The following is a 23,157-nucleotide window of genomic DNA, read 5'->3' as shown; positions in this document are numbered from 1 at the left end:
TGCATTGGAGTAAAAACGGGTATCTGGGGAAATGGTAAAAAATCCTAAAAATTGGTCTTTTTATATACTGATGGCTCATGCATGCACGGCATGGCATATTGAGGCTACTATTACTACTGTTATTAAATAAGAGATGATCTGAATGATTACAACCAAAAACAAAATTGTGTTTTTCTTTTCTTTTTAGTACACTGTTCATTTAGGACCATGTAAAACCATTTCTACTACACAGTTTCTTGCAAAGCCTGAACCATGAGCAGAATCATCAGTATAAGCCACCCAACTAGCCGAGATTTACAGGAGTTAAGGTGTGTACACACGGGTGCGATATGGCTTCCGATGTTGCCGATATAGTGCACATCGGAAGCCATATCGCATACCGATTGTGTACTTTTCAGGGCTTGCGAGCCCGATGCGCTGCCGATGCGCGCTCCTGAGTGAGCGCTAATCGGCAGCGACATAGTGAGGGCAGGCAAGACAATATAGTGCAGATCTGCACTATATAGTCTTTGTGCCTGAATACTCACTATAGCTCCGGTGGCCAGAGGGAGAGGGGCTTCTCCTGGGGCTGCGCAGCAGGGCTGATGACCCGGAAGAAGTCCACCTAAAGAGGAGGGCGGGGGGTGTGGCCTGATGTCTGCACGGCGGGGGGGAAGCTGTTTGATGTGCCGCGGCCCCGGGTGTCACAGCACCCTGGTGACAGGTACTGTCCTCTGCTCTCCTTCATGCTCCCACACGGTCGACATGCTGCCGTGCGATGCGAATCCCGATGCCATCAGATCGCATCGGGACTTCCATCGCACGGCAGCATGTCGACCGTGTGTACACACCATTAAATTTCAAATGCTACACATCACATATATAAACACAATATTTGAATGTCTTGCAATTAGGTAGAAAACATACAAACAGGGGTGACTGTATATAAGCATATCCTGAATCAGTGGCTTAACTAGATATTTGTCTACCTCTTATTGGTGAAAAATGTGGGTGTGGATTATTAGATAGACAATGTCTATATTGGCAGTCAATAGGTCAACCCCCAAATGTCGACATGCAATAAGTTGACAGGGTCAAAAGATCAACATGGGGAAGGTCAACAGGGTCAAAATGTTGACATGAAAAGGTAGACACATAAAACTGTTGACATTAATTTTTCACATTTTATTGTTTCAATGTGGACAGGAACCCCCCAATTAGTGTAAAGTGGTTCGCTGCGCTCTACACACTTTTATAGACTTTCTCTGTGCCGAATGGATTTTAAAGTAAGAACAAGCTGGTTTAAAAAAAAAAAAAAAAACGGTACTTATGTAATATCTGGGCTCCCGTTTTTCTTATGAGACCGCGTCCCCTCGCGGGGCTCGCTGCGCTCACCACGCTTCGGGCACGGTGGCTCGCTGCGCTCGCCACACTATATAAAATCAACTCCATGCGTATTTGGATAGTAGGGGTATGAAAAAATGGGGTGTATTTAACATGGGAGCCCAGATAATACATAAGTACCAAAAAAACTAATGAAAAACTCACCTTTCATGTGGTTACCTTTTTCCTGTTCAGTTATTGCATGTCGACCTTTTGTCCCTGTCCTATTGCCTTTTCGACCTTTTGATTGTCTATCTAGACACTATAAAACTATCAACCGGAACCAGAAAAATGTATTTAGCACACGTTGCTTTGACAGGCAAGACCCCCCTCTGCTCTGGCCCCATAGCAGCTCTATCCCCGGTACCCGTGGTAGTAACGCCCTTGTTATAAATGTTTTTTACAGGCTTTTCTAGTCATGCATTTCCAGCTCTCCGCAGTGCTGGAAAATGTATTAAAACAGACAATCTACCAATCTTCGGTCACAAATCTAGGTTATAGTGCTATCAGCAGTGGCTTTTATTAAGTTTCTATTATTACAGCTGATTGCATTACAGCACATGGAAGAAATAAATAACATAATAATGGGAATAATTAGCATCATTACCAGTGCTCATGTACAAAAGAAAATGAAGGAAGCTTGCCTTATGGTGTTTATGCTGCGTGGTGTTTTACCAGCACCTCTCTAGCAGCCTGTCATGGTTGATATTACACATCCACCTCACTTTTCCCAATTACAGTCCAGCTGGATTAACAGCAAATGGCTGAAAAAGCTTTACTTAACTAGCTATTAACATGTTACATCCGCTGCTAGAAAGGTGATGAAATGCTTTAGCATCGATCAGTAGGCAGTACTTGGCTTGTCACTTTAGTTTACCTTTCTGCATATTATGGAATACAAGGAAATGGTATCTCTAAATGGGCCTGCTGTAACATGGTATCTAATGTCCCTTCTTTACAAAGCATTAATTCAGATTTACAGCACTGAGTTTGTGTACACACATGGAGTAAATTGATAAAAACAATGGAAGGTGTTTCATGTGAGAATTCCGAACAAGCAATAAATGAGACAACAAAAGGTGGGTGTCAATTAATACAAATGTTGGAAATAACACAGCTTACACTAGGCCTCTACATTTTGGCCAATCCTTTGTCCTCAAAAAGAATTGCAACAAAGCTAATTATTACTGTGATTTATTTAAAAATGGAAAATATCACCTGGAGTGCCATCCATAATGTGCATTGGCATTGATACATATAGAAAAGGCACCTAAAAGCATTTCATATCCAATATGGCAATAATTAAAGGAATAAAGCAATCAAAGCATGTTCCTAGTAGCTATATATAAGCGATATGCAATGTTTAATATATTTTAACTTCAGATGTTATGACCATATGCATGCTATTTCACACATGCATCAATGATTGCAATGTGGAAGATGTAATTGCAGGGGAGTTCATGAATTTTTCCAAGCTCTGGTGTAACAACTGTGACCACAATGAAACTTGAAAAAACACACGCAGTATATTAAAATGGGTACTTTGTATTATCACAATAGTAATGAGCAATACAGCATACAAATCCTAATATCACACAATACTGTAAATTCAAAGAAATAGACAAGCATGTATTAGGTTGTTCCAACTATTTGTGAACTTGGCCTATTTTTGATTATTTGTTCATAAACTGCTTTAGATAAAATTATGATTAATTTTACCAGTGCAGCATATAATTGTTGTCCTCACAAGCAGAGTAGATGTGTATATCTGCTGGTATATTTTAACTAGTTCTAGGCAAATCTTTTCTCTGGGTGATACCTTCGTGAACATGTCATATTTGATTTGAAGTTAGATTTGTATTCATTCAAGTATGAAACTCATTTTCTGGTAAATGTTGCTTTACAAAAACTCACCCAACACAGCTTCATCTAAACTGGATATAGGGTAAAGTTGCTACACTTGCTTTTTCTTCTTTTTCAGAGTTGAGTCTTTTTAGCAATAGAAGCCAATGTTTATTCATTTATTTTTTTCCATTTTATATAAATTTGAACCCTGGCTGCATAAAAGAAAACTAAATTGAAAAACAGTTTAGCACAGTTTAATGAACAAACTAGGAATGGGGAGGAACATACTATAACTGGCTCTCCGAGTATGTTGTATATCAGCAGAATAGAGCAGGAGGCATCCAGCAGACTTCCTAGCGAAACAACGCTCAAGTGTTGGCAGGACACAATAGTAAAAGGGACAGTAAAGAGCTCTGAAGAGTCACAGGGACAACCTGTCTTCTTGCTCCTTGGATTTGGACCCTGCCAATCAAAAGTCAGGCTGTGAAGTAATCTTGGAAAATCCAGTCCAAGTGTGGCAATCTCCTTCACTTAAGCACAGCATGTCCTTCAGTCAGTGGGTTGTGAAACGATGCTTATGTGGAGGAAGTTATCAGGATAACTTAGATGTTCACTTAGCCATTGCAATGGTGTCTCCAACAAAGGTTCTATGCCATGGATCATCACCTGATACTTCTTCTCTCCATCTAGAAACAAAGATATCACACAATGCTCAATACAATGATAACAAAGACAAGGTGGTTGGTAAGCTGTATAACGCCTTTTGGATGGCAAACATTGTGATTACTTTGAGTTAACGTGAAAACAGATGAATCTATTTAAATAAAACACGAGAGACAATTCAACAGCACTAGAAAACTCAGAATAAGGATTTTTCTAACCTTCTCCACAAACATTAAAGTTATTATACATTCTTACTGGCTACACGCAGTACTTTATATTCTGTATATAACTTTCTTAACTTCTAGGTGATGGTGATGAGTATATATAGCTGTTGAATGTCTACACAAATCACTTGAAAGTCTACACAAATCTCTCAACAATCTCATTCCAAGTAGATTGCTTGTAATTTACTTTAAGTTATCAATGAAGAGCAATATTGGTAAAATAGCGATTAGTAATAGTACATACAATTTAATATATTTTAAAAATGAATTTCAGCTCACGTAATTGTGCAATTTTAATATTCAAACAACATTTAAATTTACATTGGCTGAAATCATGATGACCTTTGAACATGTGCCAATAAACTTCAAATATCTACAATATCACTTACCGGACTTAATCTAATTTAGCATAAAAAAGGTAACCTTCTAAACAGTATACTGTAATTCTAGTTTAATTGAAGCACAAATTGAAGAACTTGCTAGTTAACGCCGTCTAGAAAAGGTGATGTATAGAAATGCAGCCAATATAGTAATGAATGCAACTCATCTAAACAGATTTGCACTGAGTTACAGTATGCATACTGTAATTGTAATTAATCCTTACACTGTTATTCAATTACAAACGGATTACAATATAATTGTATTATTTTTGCTGACTCTGGCAATGAGTAATTATGTGTTTGTGAGTCATTTATGATAAAGTTCTCATACACTACATATTCATCCTCAATTATTCATCTGTAAGTCTCCAGCAATCGAGCACTAGAAGAGAGTAGACATTCTAAGCTGTTTGGTTAAAAGGACTTCAAATTGAAGCTGAGTCACTCTGTCTGCCCAAACTACATGGAATGCTTCTCCGAAGGAGACATCTCACACACAGTATAAACTAACTTCATAAATCACATTCATTATTGGGAAAAGTTACTTTTGCTTTAGCATTTGCGCAATTAAACATTCATACTGAAAACCCTAATGGACAGATACCAGCATTTGGCTCCCCAAAAATATATAATGCACATTCCAAGGAGCAGACAGATTGTGCACCACAGTGAGGAATCTGTCTGAGCGACTTAAAATGCATTATCTTTACAAATCGGCTGTGGTTTATAACCAGCATTATTGCTGTAGATCTATTTTATTTTTACCACTCTGCTGGGACAAAAGAACATAACACAGAGGAAACAGTGGGTTTTAAAATAACTATACACATTCTGTACACAGAAAATATATCCTAGAACAAAACTAAAGGAGGTGAATTCCTTAATACACATCTCATGCATCTATCAAAACTTATATGTAGTTGCTGCAGGTGTTTTCTTCTCTTGTTTGAAAGCATATAGAAAAAGGGTTCTGAATGAAGAAGCCACCTACAAAGAGATTCCTATACATCTGCCTATCTATTTTATCAATCTACAAATGATTATGTAGAGATAAAGAGGGTTATTCAGACCTGATCGCTGATGGACGATTTTGCAGAGCGCAGCTGTTCAGACAGAGTGAAAACACACCATGTGCTAGGCTGAAGATGGGTGGCGTAAATCAAGTTCATCTGCGTTCAGCTGCACATCCATACACAACTCACTCACCATCAAATGATTTTCCCAGTCTGTGCGTCTGTCTGAGCGATAGAAACAGGCTGATTGAGGTTGGAGCGGTCATCACACGCTTTCCCAGAAAATGCCTGGACGCGCCAGCGTTTTCCCTGACACTTGTAGTAAGAGTCCGGTTACCACCCCCAAATGCTGGCTTCCTGTCAACTTGCGAATAGCTTGCGATCAGAAAAGACAGTGAATTTGTTTGCCGTTTGGCTTGGCACACGCTCGCTACTATCCACACGCATATGCTGTTGATCATTAATTGGCCGCCTTGCGAAATCGCAGAGCTTCGATCAGGTCTGAATAACCCCCATAGGCAGGTCTGTGAGATGAGATTTCCTTCTGGCCAACAGGAAACCAGCAAAGGGCGCAATAATGTTGGATACGCTCCATTAAGAAGCCCAACCCCCGCCCAAATGTTAATATATTTATGGCTCATAATTATTTCACTCATTTATAATAGGGGGTAAAACTGTTAAAAATAAAATATCAAATTATGTTTTTTATTTATTTTTATCATATAAATGGAGGCCATTTCAATTTATTAATGATAGACGTACATACATGGCAACACTTGTGGTGCCACAACGTTATAGTGCTTCTAATTAAAATCACTAATACAGTAAATGAAATCAGGTTGCTGATTTGAACATAAATGCTGTTAACTGTCATAAACCCTAGAATCCAAGAGGTGCTCATTTTGACTTGAATATCTTAGTCATAACTGTTTTAGGGGTGAGGGTTTTCTTTATTGCAGTATTGGGAAATGTTAATGTGTACAGTATTAGTCTATGTTCCCATTCAGCGACAGCTTTTTTTTTTTTTTTTTTATAACCATTGTGGGGTTTTAGCATCAAACGGGTAGGCACAGGTGAGGATTTGGCACAGACTTAGACAGTGACATCACGGCTTGGGTCCAAAACAGGGCTTGCCTGAGTTTTATTGCAGCACTCAGAGCAAGAAACTAACAACAGCCTTTACACTTCAGGCAAAACAGAAAACAAAAACCTGCTCGTCTGAGCTCTAACTAAACAGAATAAACGTCCCTCTCTATACCAGGGCCACACTATGTGACACTGGACACACACAGCAGATATAGATCAAGTAATGCAGTACTTACAGCCTTGTCTCTCTCTAGCAGCAGCTTACTGCCTCCAACACCCAGGGAGAGAGAGAGAGCCCTATGGAGAGGGCTGACTCCTTTTTAAAGAATCAGGTGTTCTCCTGATTACCAGCCCAGGACAGAACACCCTTTGTAAGCCGGAGCTTACCACACAGATTGAAACAGCCTGCAGTCTATATGCCATAAGACAGGATTCTAGGGGAAAGGTACCTGCCGTCTATGACTTTCCCTGCCACTGTCTTACATACCCTCCCCCTCTGTTCGAACCTGTGGGGTCGGACACTGTCTGCCAACTGGCAGTATGTTCGGGATAGGGCATCGGCATTACCCTGAAGCCTTCCTGCTCTGTGTTCCACTGTAAATTTGAAATTTTGCAAATTGAGAAACCATCTCATTATTAACAGCATTTCTAGTGCAGTGTACATTCTGTTTCCACAAGTCCCAGAACAATGGGAAGTCTCTTCCCAGGATCACACTATGCATCAGGGTCTCTACCACGCCCACTTCATGGGACACAGTTCCACAAGTACTCTTTAGCTGGACTAAAGCTGTGGGATACTCCTTGGTGTCCCCATGTATGCACAAGACCCGTATGTAACGTCCTGTGAGTGTCCCAGGGTCTACCAAGCTGGCATGGATGAGAGTAACTAAACTCCCAGAGTCCAGTAGAGCCCTCCCGGGATAACCATCCACCTTTACATGACATATTTGCTGTCCAGTTTCTGACACAGTCTCAGCAGAGAAAACAGAACGTGCATATAAAGAGCTTCGCCAGGCTGTATCACACTCCATTGGCTCAGAAGTAAGGGGGCAATTGGCAGCAATATGCCCAGGTCCATGACAACGCCAACACTGTATGCGGCCCCAGTCTTTTTGCGACCCAGGTTTGGACCCCACTGTCCCTTGGGAACGCCTCTCCACTGTTTGTTCCCCATCTAGGCCACCTCCCTTTACAACATTATTCACCCCTCTAGTAAACGGAACAGTCTTACCAGATGATCCGGCCGCTTTGCTGTTCTTGAGGGTGGAATGTCCAGGAGGCACTTCTTGGAGTAGATTTTCAGTAGCTCTGTACCTCTCAACCAAGTTGACAAGCCCCTCGGCATCATTAGGGTCGCCCTGACCGACCCAGCGCTGAACCTTTGGAGGTAAGGAACAACGATACTTGTCCAGCACGACTCTCTCCACGATCTGCGCTGGTGTAGACTCCTCTGGCTGTAGCCATTTCCTTACCAGGTGGACCAGGTCATACATTTGGGACCGCGCAGGTAACTGTTCAGAAAAAGTCCAGTTATGCACCTTCCGGGCACGCACACTCATGTTTACGCCTAAGCGAGCAAGGATCTCTCCCTTGAGTTTCGCGTAGTCGTTAGCATCCTGCTCACTCAGATCAAAATACGCCTTTTGTGGTTCTCCAGTTAGAAAAGGTGCTACCACACCTGCCCATTGATCCACGGGTAACTGTTCACGCTCTGCTACACGTTCAAACACCGCAAGAAAGGCCTCTACATCATCCGTGAGAGTCATCTTTTGCAGAGATTTCTGTACTGCAGCCCGTGTGGTTGTAAGCAAGGGTTGGGGTGTTTGCACACTCTGCGCCACACTCTTAGCCACATTCTGTATTTGCTCTTGTAATTGCAGATTAATTTGCTGCTGTTCCTTTAAGGCTAGTCTGTTGGATTCAAGCAGCAAAACATTGGTTTCAGCCTGGGCACGCATGGCCTCCTCATGCACCTTTTGCTGACATGCGTTTGCCTGCACCAAGTGTTTTAAAAGGTCCTCCATTTTAACAGTCTCCTGTTGCAGTGTTACAGCAGCCTTCAGCCAGGACATACAAGTATCAGCGCACTCCAGACACTCACTTGTGGCTGGTTGCCTTTAGCAACAACTTCCAGCTTGCTGTAGCAAAAGTCCTATAGTTCGATGTATGTCTCTTTAAGTGAGATGCTTGCTCGCATTCTCCACCATATGTGGGGTTTTAGCATCAAACGGGTAGGCACAGGTGAGGATTTGGCACAGACTTAGACAGTGACATCACGGCTTGGGTCCAAAACAGGGCTTGCCTGAGTTTTATTGCAGCACTCAGAGCAAGAAACTAACAACAGCCTTTACACTTCAGGCAAAACAGAAAACAAAAACCTGCTCGTCTGAGCTCTAACTAAACAGAATAAACGTCCCTCTCTATACCAGGGCCACACTATGTGACACTGGACACACACAGCAGATATAGATCAAGTAATGCAGTACTTACAGCCTTGTCTCTCTCTAGCAGCAGCTTACTGCCTCCAACACCCAGGGAGAGAGAGAGAGCCCTATGGAGAGGGCTGACTCCTTTTTAAAGAATCAGGTGTTCTCCTGATTACCAGCCCAGGACAGAACACCCTTTGTAAGCCGGAGCTTACCACACAGATTGAAACAGCCTGCAGTCTATATGCCATAAGACAGGATTCTAGGGGAAAGGTACCTGCCGTCTATGACTTTCCCTGCCACTGTCTTACACCATTTACTCCGTTTTGCCTTTATTGCTCTATACCTTATGTCAATTGCATTCACAGAAAACATGTATTGCATTTGTCAGTGGTGAGGTTTAATGCAAACAAATCTCTGTACAGATGTGCCCACATACATCTAGCCTTCTTGAGTGTAGCATTTGGCATTCAACGTTTTCAGTTAAAATGTGACATTTTCACAAGGTAATGCAAGTGGGCCACATGAACAGCTTCTGCTGATTAAAATGAGATGTGTCAGGCCTATGTTCAAGTGTTTTCCAGTAAGAGACTCATTGCAAATAAGATGCATTTTAATGGAAAAAGATGCAAGCAAAGATTCTCGTGCTACAGCAACTCACGGTGCTCACACGTTATGTGTGAGTTTTAATACTGCATTAGAAGATTATTCCTTAACGTGGCTAAAAGCTTCCTGGCAGAATTATAATCTATGTATTTATATATGGGTTCTCATGTCCTAATGTATTTTTGATAATACTGGGAATGTTGTGAAATAGATGTTCTTGTTCTCAGAACTGACAACAAAGAAGACTGAAAGCTGCTAATAAACATGTCCTTGGCATACAGAACACAATAAGATAAAGTGATTTGAAAGATAACAATTCTGACATTTGCATAATTGGGTGAAGCTACAGTATTATAACTAAATAAACATCATGCAAACAAAGAAGGGACTATACTTTCTCTATAGCTCTGAGTCATTCATATTAAAATGGCATAAAAATACAGTTTAAAGCATGGGTCGGTTGAATGAAATTTCAGGAAGATACATGGGATGGCTCTGGGAACGAAGAACAAGGTAGTAGTGTGCGTGGGTGGGGTGGGGTGGGATTTAGGACAAGAGTTAAATAATCATTGAAATTCATTGACACGTAAATACTTAGGGCCTGATTCAGACCTGTTTTCTAGGCTGCGGAGGTTCTTAGCCTAGTGAACAGGTAAACGCTGCCCCCCCCATGTTGCCCAAATCTCCTCGCTAGCATGTGAGGGGATATGTATGCAAACACATGCCCTTGCATGCGGTTAAACACTCTTCTGAGGATATATGCTGCAATGCTGTCTGAATTGGATTGAACGCCTCTAGCGGTCCCACAGTAGGATCCCCCATATACCTACACAGAAGTGGAATTCCACCTATGCTTCTTACCATCTACGGCGGCAATATAGGAACGGGACTGTATGGTGACTATCAATATTCATCTATGTCCACTGTTTGATCGATTTCCAGTTTTTAATTGCAAAATTGAATTAATATTTTCTGAATTCATAATGCTGTGCAGCACCCCAATCAGGGGAAGGGGTGGACCTTCATCAGTCTTGATGCACCAAACTAGTCAGGGAGGGGAGTAAAGGCTTTACTGGTCGAGAATGGAGCTCAACTTGGAGGGGGTGCAGCATTGCTGTGTTTTCTGAGACGCATTAGATTTCTTCTATTTATGGTAAAATCATCAGCCATTGACCGATCGATGGTTGATGCCCAACCCTAATAAATAATAACTCAGAATGTATAGCATGAAAGGAACAGGGGTCATATGCCTCTGTACATAGATGTGATCTAAAAGGCCGGTTTATCTGCTTCAGGGCGGTTGTTTTGCGCACACCTTTCCCTGAGCTTGCGCATGCCTTTGCTTTTGTGCACTGGCTTTCAAGCAAACCTGTCACTTACTGTATATAAATGTCCTGGGCTTGTGTACGGTGTTATTTTGTAGCACTAACCCACACAAAAAGACAGATAGAATCTGATCAACCATATAAACAAACACACATAATATACAAATTATATTAATAACTGTACTAATATATTGTATAACTTATATTTTCAATAGATATTAGATATCACAAAAGAATCCCTGTACAAAGTATATTCTTATTTAACCAAAACTGCATTGTTCTTAATGTGCATAATTAAGGTCTACATTCTAGACTGAATACGAATCATGCACAATAACCATAAATTAAAATATAATGAAGTTAATTGACAAAGCAATTAAGATCACCAGAGCCATATATACATACAATACATATCTTGGTCAAAAATATATTGCATTAATCCTTTTACAGCAGGTCCCCCTTCCCCCTCCAATATATCAGATGTTGAGGTCAAACTGAAGATACTTGGTGCTTTCTGTTCTGCAAGTACAACGATTTAATCATTGCCTTGTTTGTTTGTGCACATAGTCTATGAGAGATAAATGTCTGGATTACATAGTGTCATGTTGTATACATTACACAGCTTTCCTACCGTTTAGAATTGGAGGTGGAGCACATTCCCATAGCAACTTTAATATAGACCAGAAGCTAAATTCTAGTCACCTAAATACTAAAAGAAAATGTTTGTAAATGTTGAATTTGCATTTCTAACAGCTGAAGTCCTGGTAAATACATGTTATCGTGCTATTCACTGGTATCTCTTATGGTTAAACGTTTTAATTACATAAGATGTCAAGAAGATGTTTCGCAATAATGCAGTTATAAAGACATAATAAGAACTTTCAGTTTGAATCTTTTCTTCATCAACAAACTTGCTTAAGCACGTAAAGATCTGTTGATATACGAGAATTCCTAATCGTTTCATTGCATGACTAATAAAATGGCCAAAGAAGAAAGTTTTTCCCATACTTAGACATCAGGAAATTCCACGCTGTGGGATGACGGAATTCCAGAATTCTAGAAGACTTTTTATACAATGGGCAAATGACTCAATCACATCACCATATCCGAGACTTACATGAATCACAAACAAGACATATGTGCACTACGCACAATTATGTTTATTCTTCATGCAAACACCAGAGTCGGAATCTAACGATAAAACTGCAATATCTGCTCCATGCTATATATGCCATAGTCACTGTATTGTATGTCAGAACAACAAAATGTGGCTTCTGATCTTTGCAAAATTAATGTTAATTGTTTAAAGACAGAAATTGCTTCTATAAATAATGTCTTACTTCAGAAACAATGCTATTAATACAGTTATCTTATAGCCTTTGACAAAATCCTAAATTCCCTGGTTGGGTAATGCTGGTGTGAAAGGTTCCCGGGCCAAAATCCCAGGAAAATTTTCCGGGATTTCAACCCGGGGTCCTGGCCGGTGTGAAATGGGTAGGGGTACTCACCCAGGTTGCCGGTCCTCGGTGTGGGTTGTCAGGCCGGGGATCCACACAGGCAGCGAGTGCAGATGACAGGACAGGCGGTGGATGAAGATTACGCAGCTCTCCGGCACCCTCACTGCAGCCGGAGAGTTGCGTCATCTGCACCCATCGCCTGTGTAGATCTCCGACCTGCACCAAGGACCGGCAACCCAGGGTGAGTACTTTCCACCGCCTCCGCTGCCATCCCACCTCCCGCCTCCTCCCCACACTAGAAAATGCAGGTGTGAAAGGGGTGAACCCAGGAATGCCCCAGCATAATCCCTGGGCCATACTCCCGGGTGGGTCCCTGCATTTTCTGGTGTGAAAGGGGTATTAATGACATAGCTACTGTATATTAATTGACATTTACTGTTAGCCTCTGCTGGTCTGCACAGTTGCAGAAATAGAGAACGGTGGGCTCATATGCAAAAATACGCTTTGGCTCCCCAGCTCTCTCCCCAAAAAAAACATTTTTTTTCAGAGAAATTGTAGTTCTGGCCCTGGATTTTATTAAATTGAAAAAATCTGTAGAAATAAATATATAGTAACTGGTTTATTTAAAGAAAGTGGGAGTATTCATGTATTTCAGCACCACTGTCTCTTTCAATAGACCAGTGATTTTCAACCTTTTTCAACTCGAGGCACACCAAACACAATTTTAAAATTGCCAAGGCACACCATCAGAGCCCCATAGGGAAAAACATATTGGTCTCCATATGAAAAAACAATCACACTCATCCCCACATGTAACAAAATTAAAATATATGAAAACAAGGGACCACTGAATAACAGTTGAACTGGTGGTGGTATTGGATAATAACTGGTGTGGCCACCTCTAGCTCTGGTGGCACACTTGAGACTAGAACCATTCATTATTTACAAGTATAAAGGACCCCTTATTACTCCATCAAGTTCTAAAGCACTGCCTCCCCCTAAGTTTGCTCCACTGTTGCCTTCTCTCTCTGCCTGTTCGTTTACACAACTCCACTTTTCTTCACAGGTCCAGGGAGGCAGATGGACTGTATCTGTAGGCCTAAATTATAGCAATTGTGATGCAGCATTAAACATGAGGGAAAAAATAGCAGTGGGCCATTCAGTCCCTTAGTACATTGCACCTGTTAATCTACTTACAACCAACCAATCAGCTCCTACCTGCCGTGTCACAGACTGTATTTGAAAAATGTCAGGCAGGAGCTGATTGGTTGGTTGTTTATCACTCTCCATTTTATAATTTTTGAAGCTTAGTGCATCTGGCCCCACGTCTCCACAAAATAAAAAAAATATCAAATGTAAAGCACAACGGAATATGTTGGCACAATATAAATAAGTGTTGATAAATAACTATGGAGCAGATACAGTATATAAGATATTAAGCCGGGTGAAGTGATAAAGTTGAAGGCAATAACACACCAGTCAGCTCCTAATTTTTTAAGCCCAGCATGTAACTTGCCAGTTAGGAGGTGATTGCCTGCTGCGTTATCACCTTCCACTTGATTACTTCACGGGGGTGGATCGTTTGGTCTATAACAACTAGGTAGACAAGCATTGGGTCGACACCACTAGGCCGACATGCAGCAAGGTTGACATGGGTTAAGGTCGACATGGAACTAGGTCGACTTAGCATTAGGTCGACATGGGGTTTTTCACTGTTTTTTTTACCTGAATGTCGATACAGTCGACATGAACACAGTTTGAAGTGCACTGCATCGCTGGCAATGATTTGGGCACAGTGCCTCGCTACGCACACTAAATTATTCTCCCACCGCGCACTAGTGGATGGTAGGGCATGAAATACCGCCTGTCGGCTCAAAAAACAGTGAAAACCCCCATGTTGACCTTTTGACTGTTGACCTAGCCCATGTTGACCTAATGCTTGTGTTGACCTAATGCAGGGGTGGGGAACCTTTTTTGTGCCAAGGGCCGTTTGTATGGGGAAAAAATCCTTCGGGGGCCATATGTAAAAGTTTCTCTTACAAATTGTACTGCAGCAGCCGTCCCACGCTCCGGCAGCTGCCACTGAATAGGACTGACAGTCTCCGGCTGCTGTTGATTAAGAGGAATCTGGTGAGAACTACCGACCTCTCGCGAGAATTCCCCTGTACTTGACAAAGCCGCCGGGCGGGTGGGTGGGCCACTTAGAATGGCTACGGGGGCCACATATGGCCCCCGGGCCTGAGGTTCCCCACCCCTGACCTAATGTCATGTCGACCTAGAGCATAGGTCTTCAACCTGTGGCCCTCCAGATGTTGTGGAACTACATTTCCCATCATGCCCTGACAGTTTTGGCATGCTCTTATAGGATAAAATGTGGCAATGCATGCTGGAACATGTAGTTTCACAACATCTGGAGGGCCACAGGTTGAAGACCCATGACCTAGAGCCATGTCAACCAAGTGGTGTCGACCCAATGCTCATCGACCTAGTTGTTGTAGACCTAATGACCGTATCCCACTTCACCAGGCTTAGAATCAACTGCCCGCGGGTATCATAAAAAAAAACAGCTTACAAAAGGGAAGAGAGATGAATCTACAATTTACAGTATGTGAAAGTGTATAGTATCCAAGAAGGATACTATACAGTCAGTGCTAAATGATGATCACAGACACAACACTCACAGGAAGAGAGGATTAGCACAGAAAACCAAAGTCTGCTCTGCACTGAGTACAGTCTAATATAGTACAGGGGAAAAACACACATATCCATACATACATACATACACACACACATATATATATATATATATATATATATATATATATATATATATATATATTCAAAAACAAGTAAAACGTGTTTTTTTTTTCCTCAGATTATAATCAAATGGCAGGTTTTATATGTCCCTACCTTATCAAAGTGAATTCAACAAAAATAGCTGCTGTTTGTTAAAACAGATTGAGCCTGAAGACCACATTAATGACACATAGAGAAACCCATTCAACCCTGAACCCTGAATTTTACATTACATTAGGAAATTATTCTTTATGTAAAAATGTAAAAAGAAGCTGTCACCATGTCTTATTATGTTCGTTTTCTTTACTATTGTCTTGAGTGAACAAAATGCAGTCTGACAGCTCATCCTTATAGGCATGCTCTACTGAGAGTGTAGAATGCTAATAATACTGGGCCAGCTTCCTGTATACCTCAGCACTCCCGTTGTGTGGGCTGGAGGAAGACTGTCTGGGATAGAGTAGATATAATATCATCATAGGATGTGGTGACAGGCCAGCTTAAATAGGTCTTATTTCAATTGTGTTTTGGATGAAGCCTTTAAAGACAGTGCACCTCAGTAATAACTATCACTTATTTTACCAAAGCAAATTGGACCAGCATTACATTGTAGCAAACCATTACACTTTAATTGTAGGATGGAACAAGGGCTGGAAAGGCCATTCGGCACTTCTGACAAATGCCAGAAGAGCCAATGCCCTGATGGGCAGGACTGGAAAAAACAATTTATACCTCACAGTGTACTACAATCAGCTATACAGATGTGTCCACAAACATCTATCCTCCGTGCAATATAAATTGCATTATACATAATGCCTGAGCTCTGTGTCACTCCGTAGATCCAGGCTTTTTTTTTGTAACTTGGGGCCAGATTCTCTATGCTTCAAAAGTGAGAAAATGGTGAGTGATAAACAGCCAGCCAATCAGCTCTTGTCTGACATTTTTCAAAAACACTCTGTGACGTGTCAGGTAGGAGCTGATTGGCTGGCTGTTTATCACTCTCCATTTTATCACTTTTGAAGCTTAGAGAATCTGGCCTTTGATCTGTTAATTGTGTCTTATTTTCAATGCCTATAATTAATGAGTGACTGCCACTGTATCTGCATAAGAAAGGGAATGTTTCAGTGTTTTCCTTTTGTAGTAAAAAGAAGCTGGTAAAAGTGTAAGTAAAAAACCACTAGTCTTTGGTCAATTCTCTGGGCAGCTCTTTTTTACCAAAAGGACACATAATTCTGCATGTGTTGTGTAGAGCCATCGAGGCATGCTGGATATAATTTATACAGTATATTTCATTTCTAGTTGGGACTAATGAGACATGAGATTCAAAAGGAAACAAGTTTCACATCACCAAGCGGACAGGCAACAAAGTAAAAAGGTGTCTAACCTGAAAGAAAAAAACAAAATGTGAGACAATAGACACTTTGGAGATCTGTAAAGGATCATAACCCTGTTGCATCTACCATTTGCAACAGATATGTTTTACCTTGTAGGGATCAGGCCAGATGACGAGATCATCCTGGTGGAAACGGTAGTCAGGGGCGCGAGTTAAAATCGGAGATGTGTTTAAGTTTTTGCCAGCATTTGGGCATATTATCCAACATAGGATGATGGAAATGGATTTGTATGGCAGCAGGAGAGAGTTTAATGGAGTGACCTTCAATAAGAGGCCATTGCTTGGTGAATGAAAATCTAGATAACTCTACTTATAAAGACCATCCTTAGTGCGGTGTTAAATAAGCAATTTGTGCACAAACCTAGGTCTTCCATTTCCCCAACTAAACTCTGTAATGTGAGGACACTAGGTTTATGAGCACTTATTTTGGGAGCAGTGCTTGGTATGGGAAGGGAATCACACAGTTAGGACACAATAGCAAGGGACAAAATGCACCTTTAAATCACCATAAGCATCTTATAACAATACACCATACGGGTAGCACTACTTCTTAAAACAACACAGACTAAACTACTATGAAAAACCACACAAAGGAACACTCCCCCCAGGAGTAAACGCTGGATTTTCATGGGGGGTTTCTGTAAATGTACATATTTATATATACAGACACACTTTTGTACGTGTATATATATACACACACATACATATCCTGCACACATCAAGTGCACACAAACACATAGCATACATACACATACCATAGATACACACAAATACATAGCATACATACACAAAAAGCATGAATCCACACATCATGTATACACTCACACACCATACATCATGTACACACAGATACCATACATATATATATATATATATACACACACACACACACACACACAACACGTACACACATACCTTACATACAAACATCATGTACACACATATACAAACACACATCATGTACACACAAATAAACACATAGCATGCATGTATACATACACACATACATGTACACACATATACCATACATGCACATATCAGTTTCACACAAACACACACATATAGCCACCACCGGGAAGACTGAAGCATGAAGGCTGCCGCATAGAATGGTGAGTACTTCACGCTGTAGTCTCCCCCCCCCCCCCTTGCTCCTTACTATTTGACCACTGGCCCTGTGAGCGGAGAGTGAGAGAGGGGTGCAGAGGTGGAGATGCTTTACAGTAGCGCTGTGTGGCCTGTGGAGTCACTGCCCATCACAAACCTCTTTAACGGTGCACCCCCCAAAAAATGTGCTGCGCACGCCTATGTATATATACACACACACACATTCGGAAACCCCCCATTAAAATCCTGCATTTGCCACTGGTTTGATTGAAGGGTGATCATGAGAAGGGTGGAACATCCTTAAATTTATATAATAGGTTTGAAAGGCATGAGTGATTTGTGGGAATATATGAACACTAAAACCTGTTGTAATGAAATCTTGAACCAGTCTTATCCTTTTTTTTTTTTAATATATTCTTTATTTCTTTTCGAACATACATAACAACAAAAAAGAGAGAAATAAAGAAAAAAAAGGGTTTGCAGTTTAGATCTTATACAATTTTTGTATCAGATTTAAAACATTTATCTTTACATTAATATCACCTTTATCAACATTAACCCTCCACCCACCCGTCCCCTGCTGGTTAAACTGTCTATCTGACTGCTTCCTGTTATTGTCCTCTGCTATCAATCAGGTGCATATTATGCCTTACCCTGGTTCGATGTTCCCGGTTTTTGTTTCCCTAGTTTAAGTTTGATATTATCCATTTCTAATTTTTAGGTGAAGTGCCGTGCATTTATTTGTAGTTCCCCCTTTTTTTTTTTCCTATCTTATTACTTGATCGTATTTCAGGTGCATAGTGGCCCTTTTTTTATTATTATTATTATTAAAGTGCAGTGTGCTATTTATCCTATTTTGCTAATTAGTTAGGCCAGCGGGCCTTTAGGTGTAAAAAGTGAATAGAAGAAGGGACGAGGAAAAAGAAATATTATTTCCATTCTGTGACACATGCTTTTGTGTTTTTTTTTATTATTAAAGTGCAGTGTGCTATTTATCCTATTTTTGCTAATTAGTTAGGCCAACGGGCCTTTAGGTGTAAAAAGTGAGTAGAAGAAGGGACGAAGAAAAATAAATATTATTTCCATTCTGTGACACATGCTTTTGTGTTTTTTTTTTTTTTTTATAACTTTAACTTAGAGAAAGCTCGGTCCATCGGTGCCATATTTTATGATATTTATGCATCGTATTTCTACTAGTGTGGAGATATTTTTCATGTTTAAGTGTATATGTCACCAGTGCTTTCCAGCATACTGGGTTCGGGCCATTCCCTGCCATCCAGTTTCTGGCAACTATTACTTTGGCAAGAGCACATACATTTGTTATATATTGCCTATCACCCGGCTCGAGCTGCCGCAGATCCACAATGTTAAGCAGACAGCCTCTCGCGGACAATACAACTCTGGGTATCCCTGAGTCCACTAAGGTTTGGATCACTTTTGACCAAAAAATAGCTACCGATGGACATTGCCACAGAAGATGAAAAAAGGTACCCTCGTCTTGTTTACACTTCGGGCATAGTGTGGATGTTCGTCCATTGAATTTAACCATGCGAGTTGCTGACATGTAAACTCTATGGACTATAAAATACTGCACTTGTTGTACCCTGAGGGCATTAGTGGCCCGAGCGATATTAGCAACCATGAATCGCCATTCGGTTTCCTCAATAGGCCCGACATCTTGCTCCCATTTATGCCTCAGGACTTCCATGCCCTCCTGGGGCTTATCCGGATTGAGTCTCATATATTCGGCTTACTAATTTTTTCTCCCCGCCTGTCCCAATTATTGTTTTTATCGGGGATTCTCCAAGAATTGGCAGACCCTCCCGAAATTGTGCTCCTATTGCCGCCTTCAATTCCAAATACCGATATAGGTATGATTTAGGGAGACCAAATTCAGTTTTTAATTCAGCAAAGGTTTTTAGACGGCCTGAATGGATTATTTGGCCAAAAGTTGTAATGGAGTAACGATGCCAAACTTCGTTGACTTGTATATTTATTAGTTCTTTAAACATCACAGAGTCATCTAGTGGATGGATTGGGTCTATACTCTGTATCTCCAAAATTCTATTTGCCTCCTGCCAGATTTTTGTAGCTTGTTTCACTATTGGTGGATCTTTTAACTGGGTACTAGTTTGTAGTATCCTATTTTTTGAATTATTACTCAGCGATGCTGCCTTGATCACAGTCTTATCCTTGGTGCAAGTGATGCATCTCTGCATATGCACAACTGAATAAACTGAATATGACACATTTTCACCTCATCTCCCACAGCTCACTATCTCTTTAGCCTAAATGTAATTGGCTTTTAACACTGTTCAGCCACAAATGGAGAGGTAGCTAAAATGCAGGGCCTAAACTGGTCTATTAGATGTGTGCACTAGAAAAAAATATATATCACAAAATGTATTTTCAAAACAGACATGTTGATTGCTTAATCTGTCCCAGTTGTTTCCTATAATGGTCTCATAGACATGTCTAATTTCACAAACTGGAAGATCCTGAAGAAAAAGACTACAGTAAAACAAAAAAATAAAAAACATTCTTGAAACCAATAATAAATCTTGGTACTTATACAGTATGTTAGTTGGACGCCCACTATAGTTAGTACGCTCATACCCCCACTATTCATGTCAGCATGGAGTTGATTTTATATAGTGTGGCAAGCGTAGTGAGCCACCGAGCTCGAAGCGTGGCGAGCGTAGCGAGCCCCACGAGGGGACGCGGAAAACTAAGCAATAGCTTAGTGGGCGCCCAACTAACATATAAGTACCTAAATCTTTCCTGTCTCAGGACATACTTGGCTCCTTTACACAAAGTGTTCTTACTGGAGTTGCCTTTTACCCACTGCACAATTACAGAGCCCCCTCTGTGTAAAACTATACAACATTTTTCAAATAACATGGCCCCATGAAGCCAATTGACTTTTGTATTATGTAAACTGTATTAAAATATTTTAATACAAGCATCTTTCTAAAAGCCCTATACACACTAGTCGATTTTGAACTCAAATTAGCTCACTTTTCCCATTTTGAGCCACTGAGCGATTTATTGGCCAGCGATTTTCATTACATTGTTCCTCATACACACTGGCCAAAAACGACCAGTGTGTATGCACCTTAAAGGACCACTAGGTATCAGGAGATATGCAATTATAAGGGTGTATGGATTTAATTACAGATGAAGACATTCTTCTTACACATTCCAATCAAGTGAGTACTGATTACCCATCATCTGGGATACAGAGTCAATGGACATTTAACTATTAACATAAATTATAACTTTGTAAACCACCTTGTTTTGGGTTCAGATGAAAGACTTTGCATTGAAAGAAAGCAGCATCTGGGAGTGCTTTATACAGATATTTCTATAGCACATGCTAAAATATTATATATTTCATCAAATAATTTTCATACCAACTTTATTTTGTATGAATAACTGATAATAAGATTCATTGCATACCTCATTCCCTTTGAATTGAATAGCCTAACAAACTGCAGGTACAGTACACCATAGTACAACAATTTAGTACAGAACATTTAGGTGTAATAATTTTAAATAACCCCAGTGTATCAGGGCTACTAATGGTGTTGAATGTGAAATGGCTATTTTTGTAGATTAACTCTCTTTATCACCAACTGTAAAATTACTCTCCTCTATATTGATTTACTTCCTAAGTACAGGTTGAGTATACCTTATCCAAAATGCTCGGGACCAGAAAATGTCTGAGTTTTAAAGGAATATCTACATAGGTATATAGAAGCCCATTTCCAGCAACCATCACTCCAGTGTTCTAATGGTACATTGTGTTTGCTAATCACATTAGAAGACTAATGGATGATTAGAAAACCCTTGTGCAATTATGTTAGCACAGCTGAAAATGGGTTTGCTCATTAGAGATGCTATAAAACTGACTTTCCTTTGAGCTAGATGAGTATCTGGAGCATCACATTGTTGGGTTCGATTATACTCTCAAAATGGCCAGAAAAAGAAAACTTGAATGTGAAACTCGACAGTCTATTCTTGTTCTTCGAAATGAGAGCTATTCCATGCGAGAATTTGCCAAGAAACTGAACATTTCCTACAACGATGTGTACTACTCCCTTCAGAGAACAGCACACACATTCCAACCGGAGTAGGTAGAGAAGTTGGAGGCCCAGGTAGACAACTGAGCAAGAAGACAAGAACATTAGAGTCTCTAGTTTAAGAAATAGATGCCTCACATGTCTTCAACTGGCAGCTTCATTAAATGGTATCCGCAAAATGCCAGTGTCAATGTCTACAGTGAAGAGGCGACTCCGGGATGCTGACCTTTTAGGCAGAGTGGCTAAGAAAAAGCCCTATCTGAGATTGGCCAATAAAAAGGAAAAGATTAATATGAGCAAAAGAACACAGACATCGGACAGAGGAAGATTGGAAGAAAGCGTTATGGACAGACGAATCAAAGTTTTAGGTGTTTGGATCATACAAAAGAACATTTGTGAGATAATGAACAAGTGAAAAGATGCTGGAAGAGTTCCTATTGCCATCTATAAAAGCATGTTGGAGGTAATGTGATGGTCTGGGGCTGCTTTGGTGCTGGTAAAGTGGGAGATTTGTACAAGGTAAAAGAGATGTTGAATAAGGAAAGCTATCACTCCATTTTGCAATGCCATGCAATACCATGTGGACAGCACTTGATTGGAGCCAATTTCCTCCTCCAACAGGACAATGACCCAAAGCGCACCTCCAAATTATGCAAGAACTATTTAGGAAAGGCAACTGGTATTCTGTCTGTAATGGAGTGGCCAGCACAGTCACCAGATCTCAACCCCATTGAGCTGTTGTGGGAGCAGCTTGACCATATGGCATGCAAGAAGTGCCCATCAAGCTAATCCAACTAGTGGGAGGTGCTTCAGGAAGCGTGGGGTGAAATATCCCAACAATATATAAAATTTACCTCAACAAATTAGCAGCTACAATGCCAGGGTTCTGCAATTGATGTAAAATGAGCATTCTTGACTTCCGGTTCCGGCGGGGATGTGAGAGGACGTGTGGACGGGAGCTCCGTGGCCGCCCCAGCACATCACAGCTTTACCGCCGCCACACACCCCTCAACAACCCGATCCCCTGTGCCGGACGCATTGCGGAAGCCGCCGCAGCCTCCGGAACGATTGCCGCGTCACCCGGCTGCCGGGTGAGAGGCTTTCAGTGAGAGAGCGCTCCGGCGGTGTCGGCGTGTGACGTCACCCGAGGTGCCGCGCGCCCCGTGATCCGAGCAGCAGTACCTAACAGACATCACCAGCAGCCCCCTGACTGGCAGACCTACCTCCACCACCCATAAGTGCCCAGATGAACCGGCTCCTGGACCCCAGCAGCGCTAAGGAAGATCAAAGCAGGCGCCCACAAAGGAGTAGGAGTGTTCCCTTAATGGCCACCGCACAAAAACCAGACCTGCAGCAGTTCTCTTTCCAGGACAGAGGAGACATAGTAAGTGCTGGGGG

General features: G+C 41.1%; 1 protein-coding gene across 3 annotated transcripts in view; it reads right to left on the bottom strand.

The window, feature by feature from the left end:
• Window positions 1–2,540: 2,540 nt before the first annotated feature.
• ATG5 (autophagy related 5) overlaps window positions 2,541–23,157 on the bottom strand; it is a 210,880-nt gene continuing 190,263 nt past the window's right edge. For all 3 annotated transcript variants that reach the window (XM_083176953.1, XM_083176954.1, XM_083176955.1), the window contains exon 8: window positions 2,541–3,893. In XM_083176953.1, coding sequence (XP_083033079.1) covers window positions 3,757–3,893 — 137 coding nt within the window. In that variant the 3' untranslated portion in view covers window positions 2,541–3,756. The remainder of the gene's footprint in view (window positions 3,894–23,157) is intronic.

Source organism: Crinia signifera, chromosome 3 (genome assembly GCF_055691185.1).
Source record: "Crinia signifera chromosome 3, ASM5569118v1, whole genome shotgun sequence".
NCBI lineage: Eukaryota > Metazoa > Chordata > Amphibia > Anura > Myobatrachidae > Crinia > Crinia signifera.
This window is presented reverse-complemented; position numbering and strand designations above follow the sequence as displayed.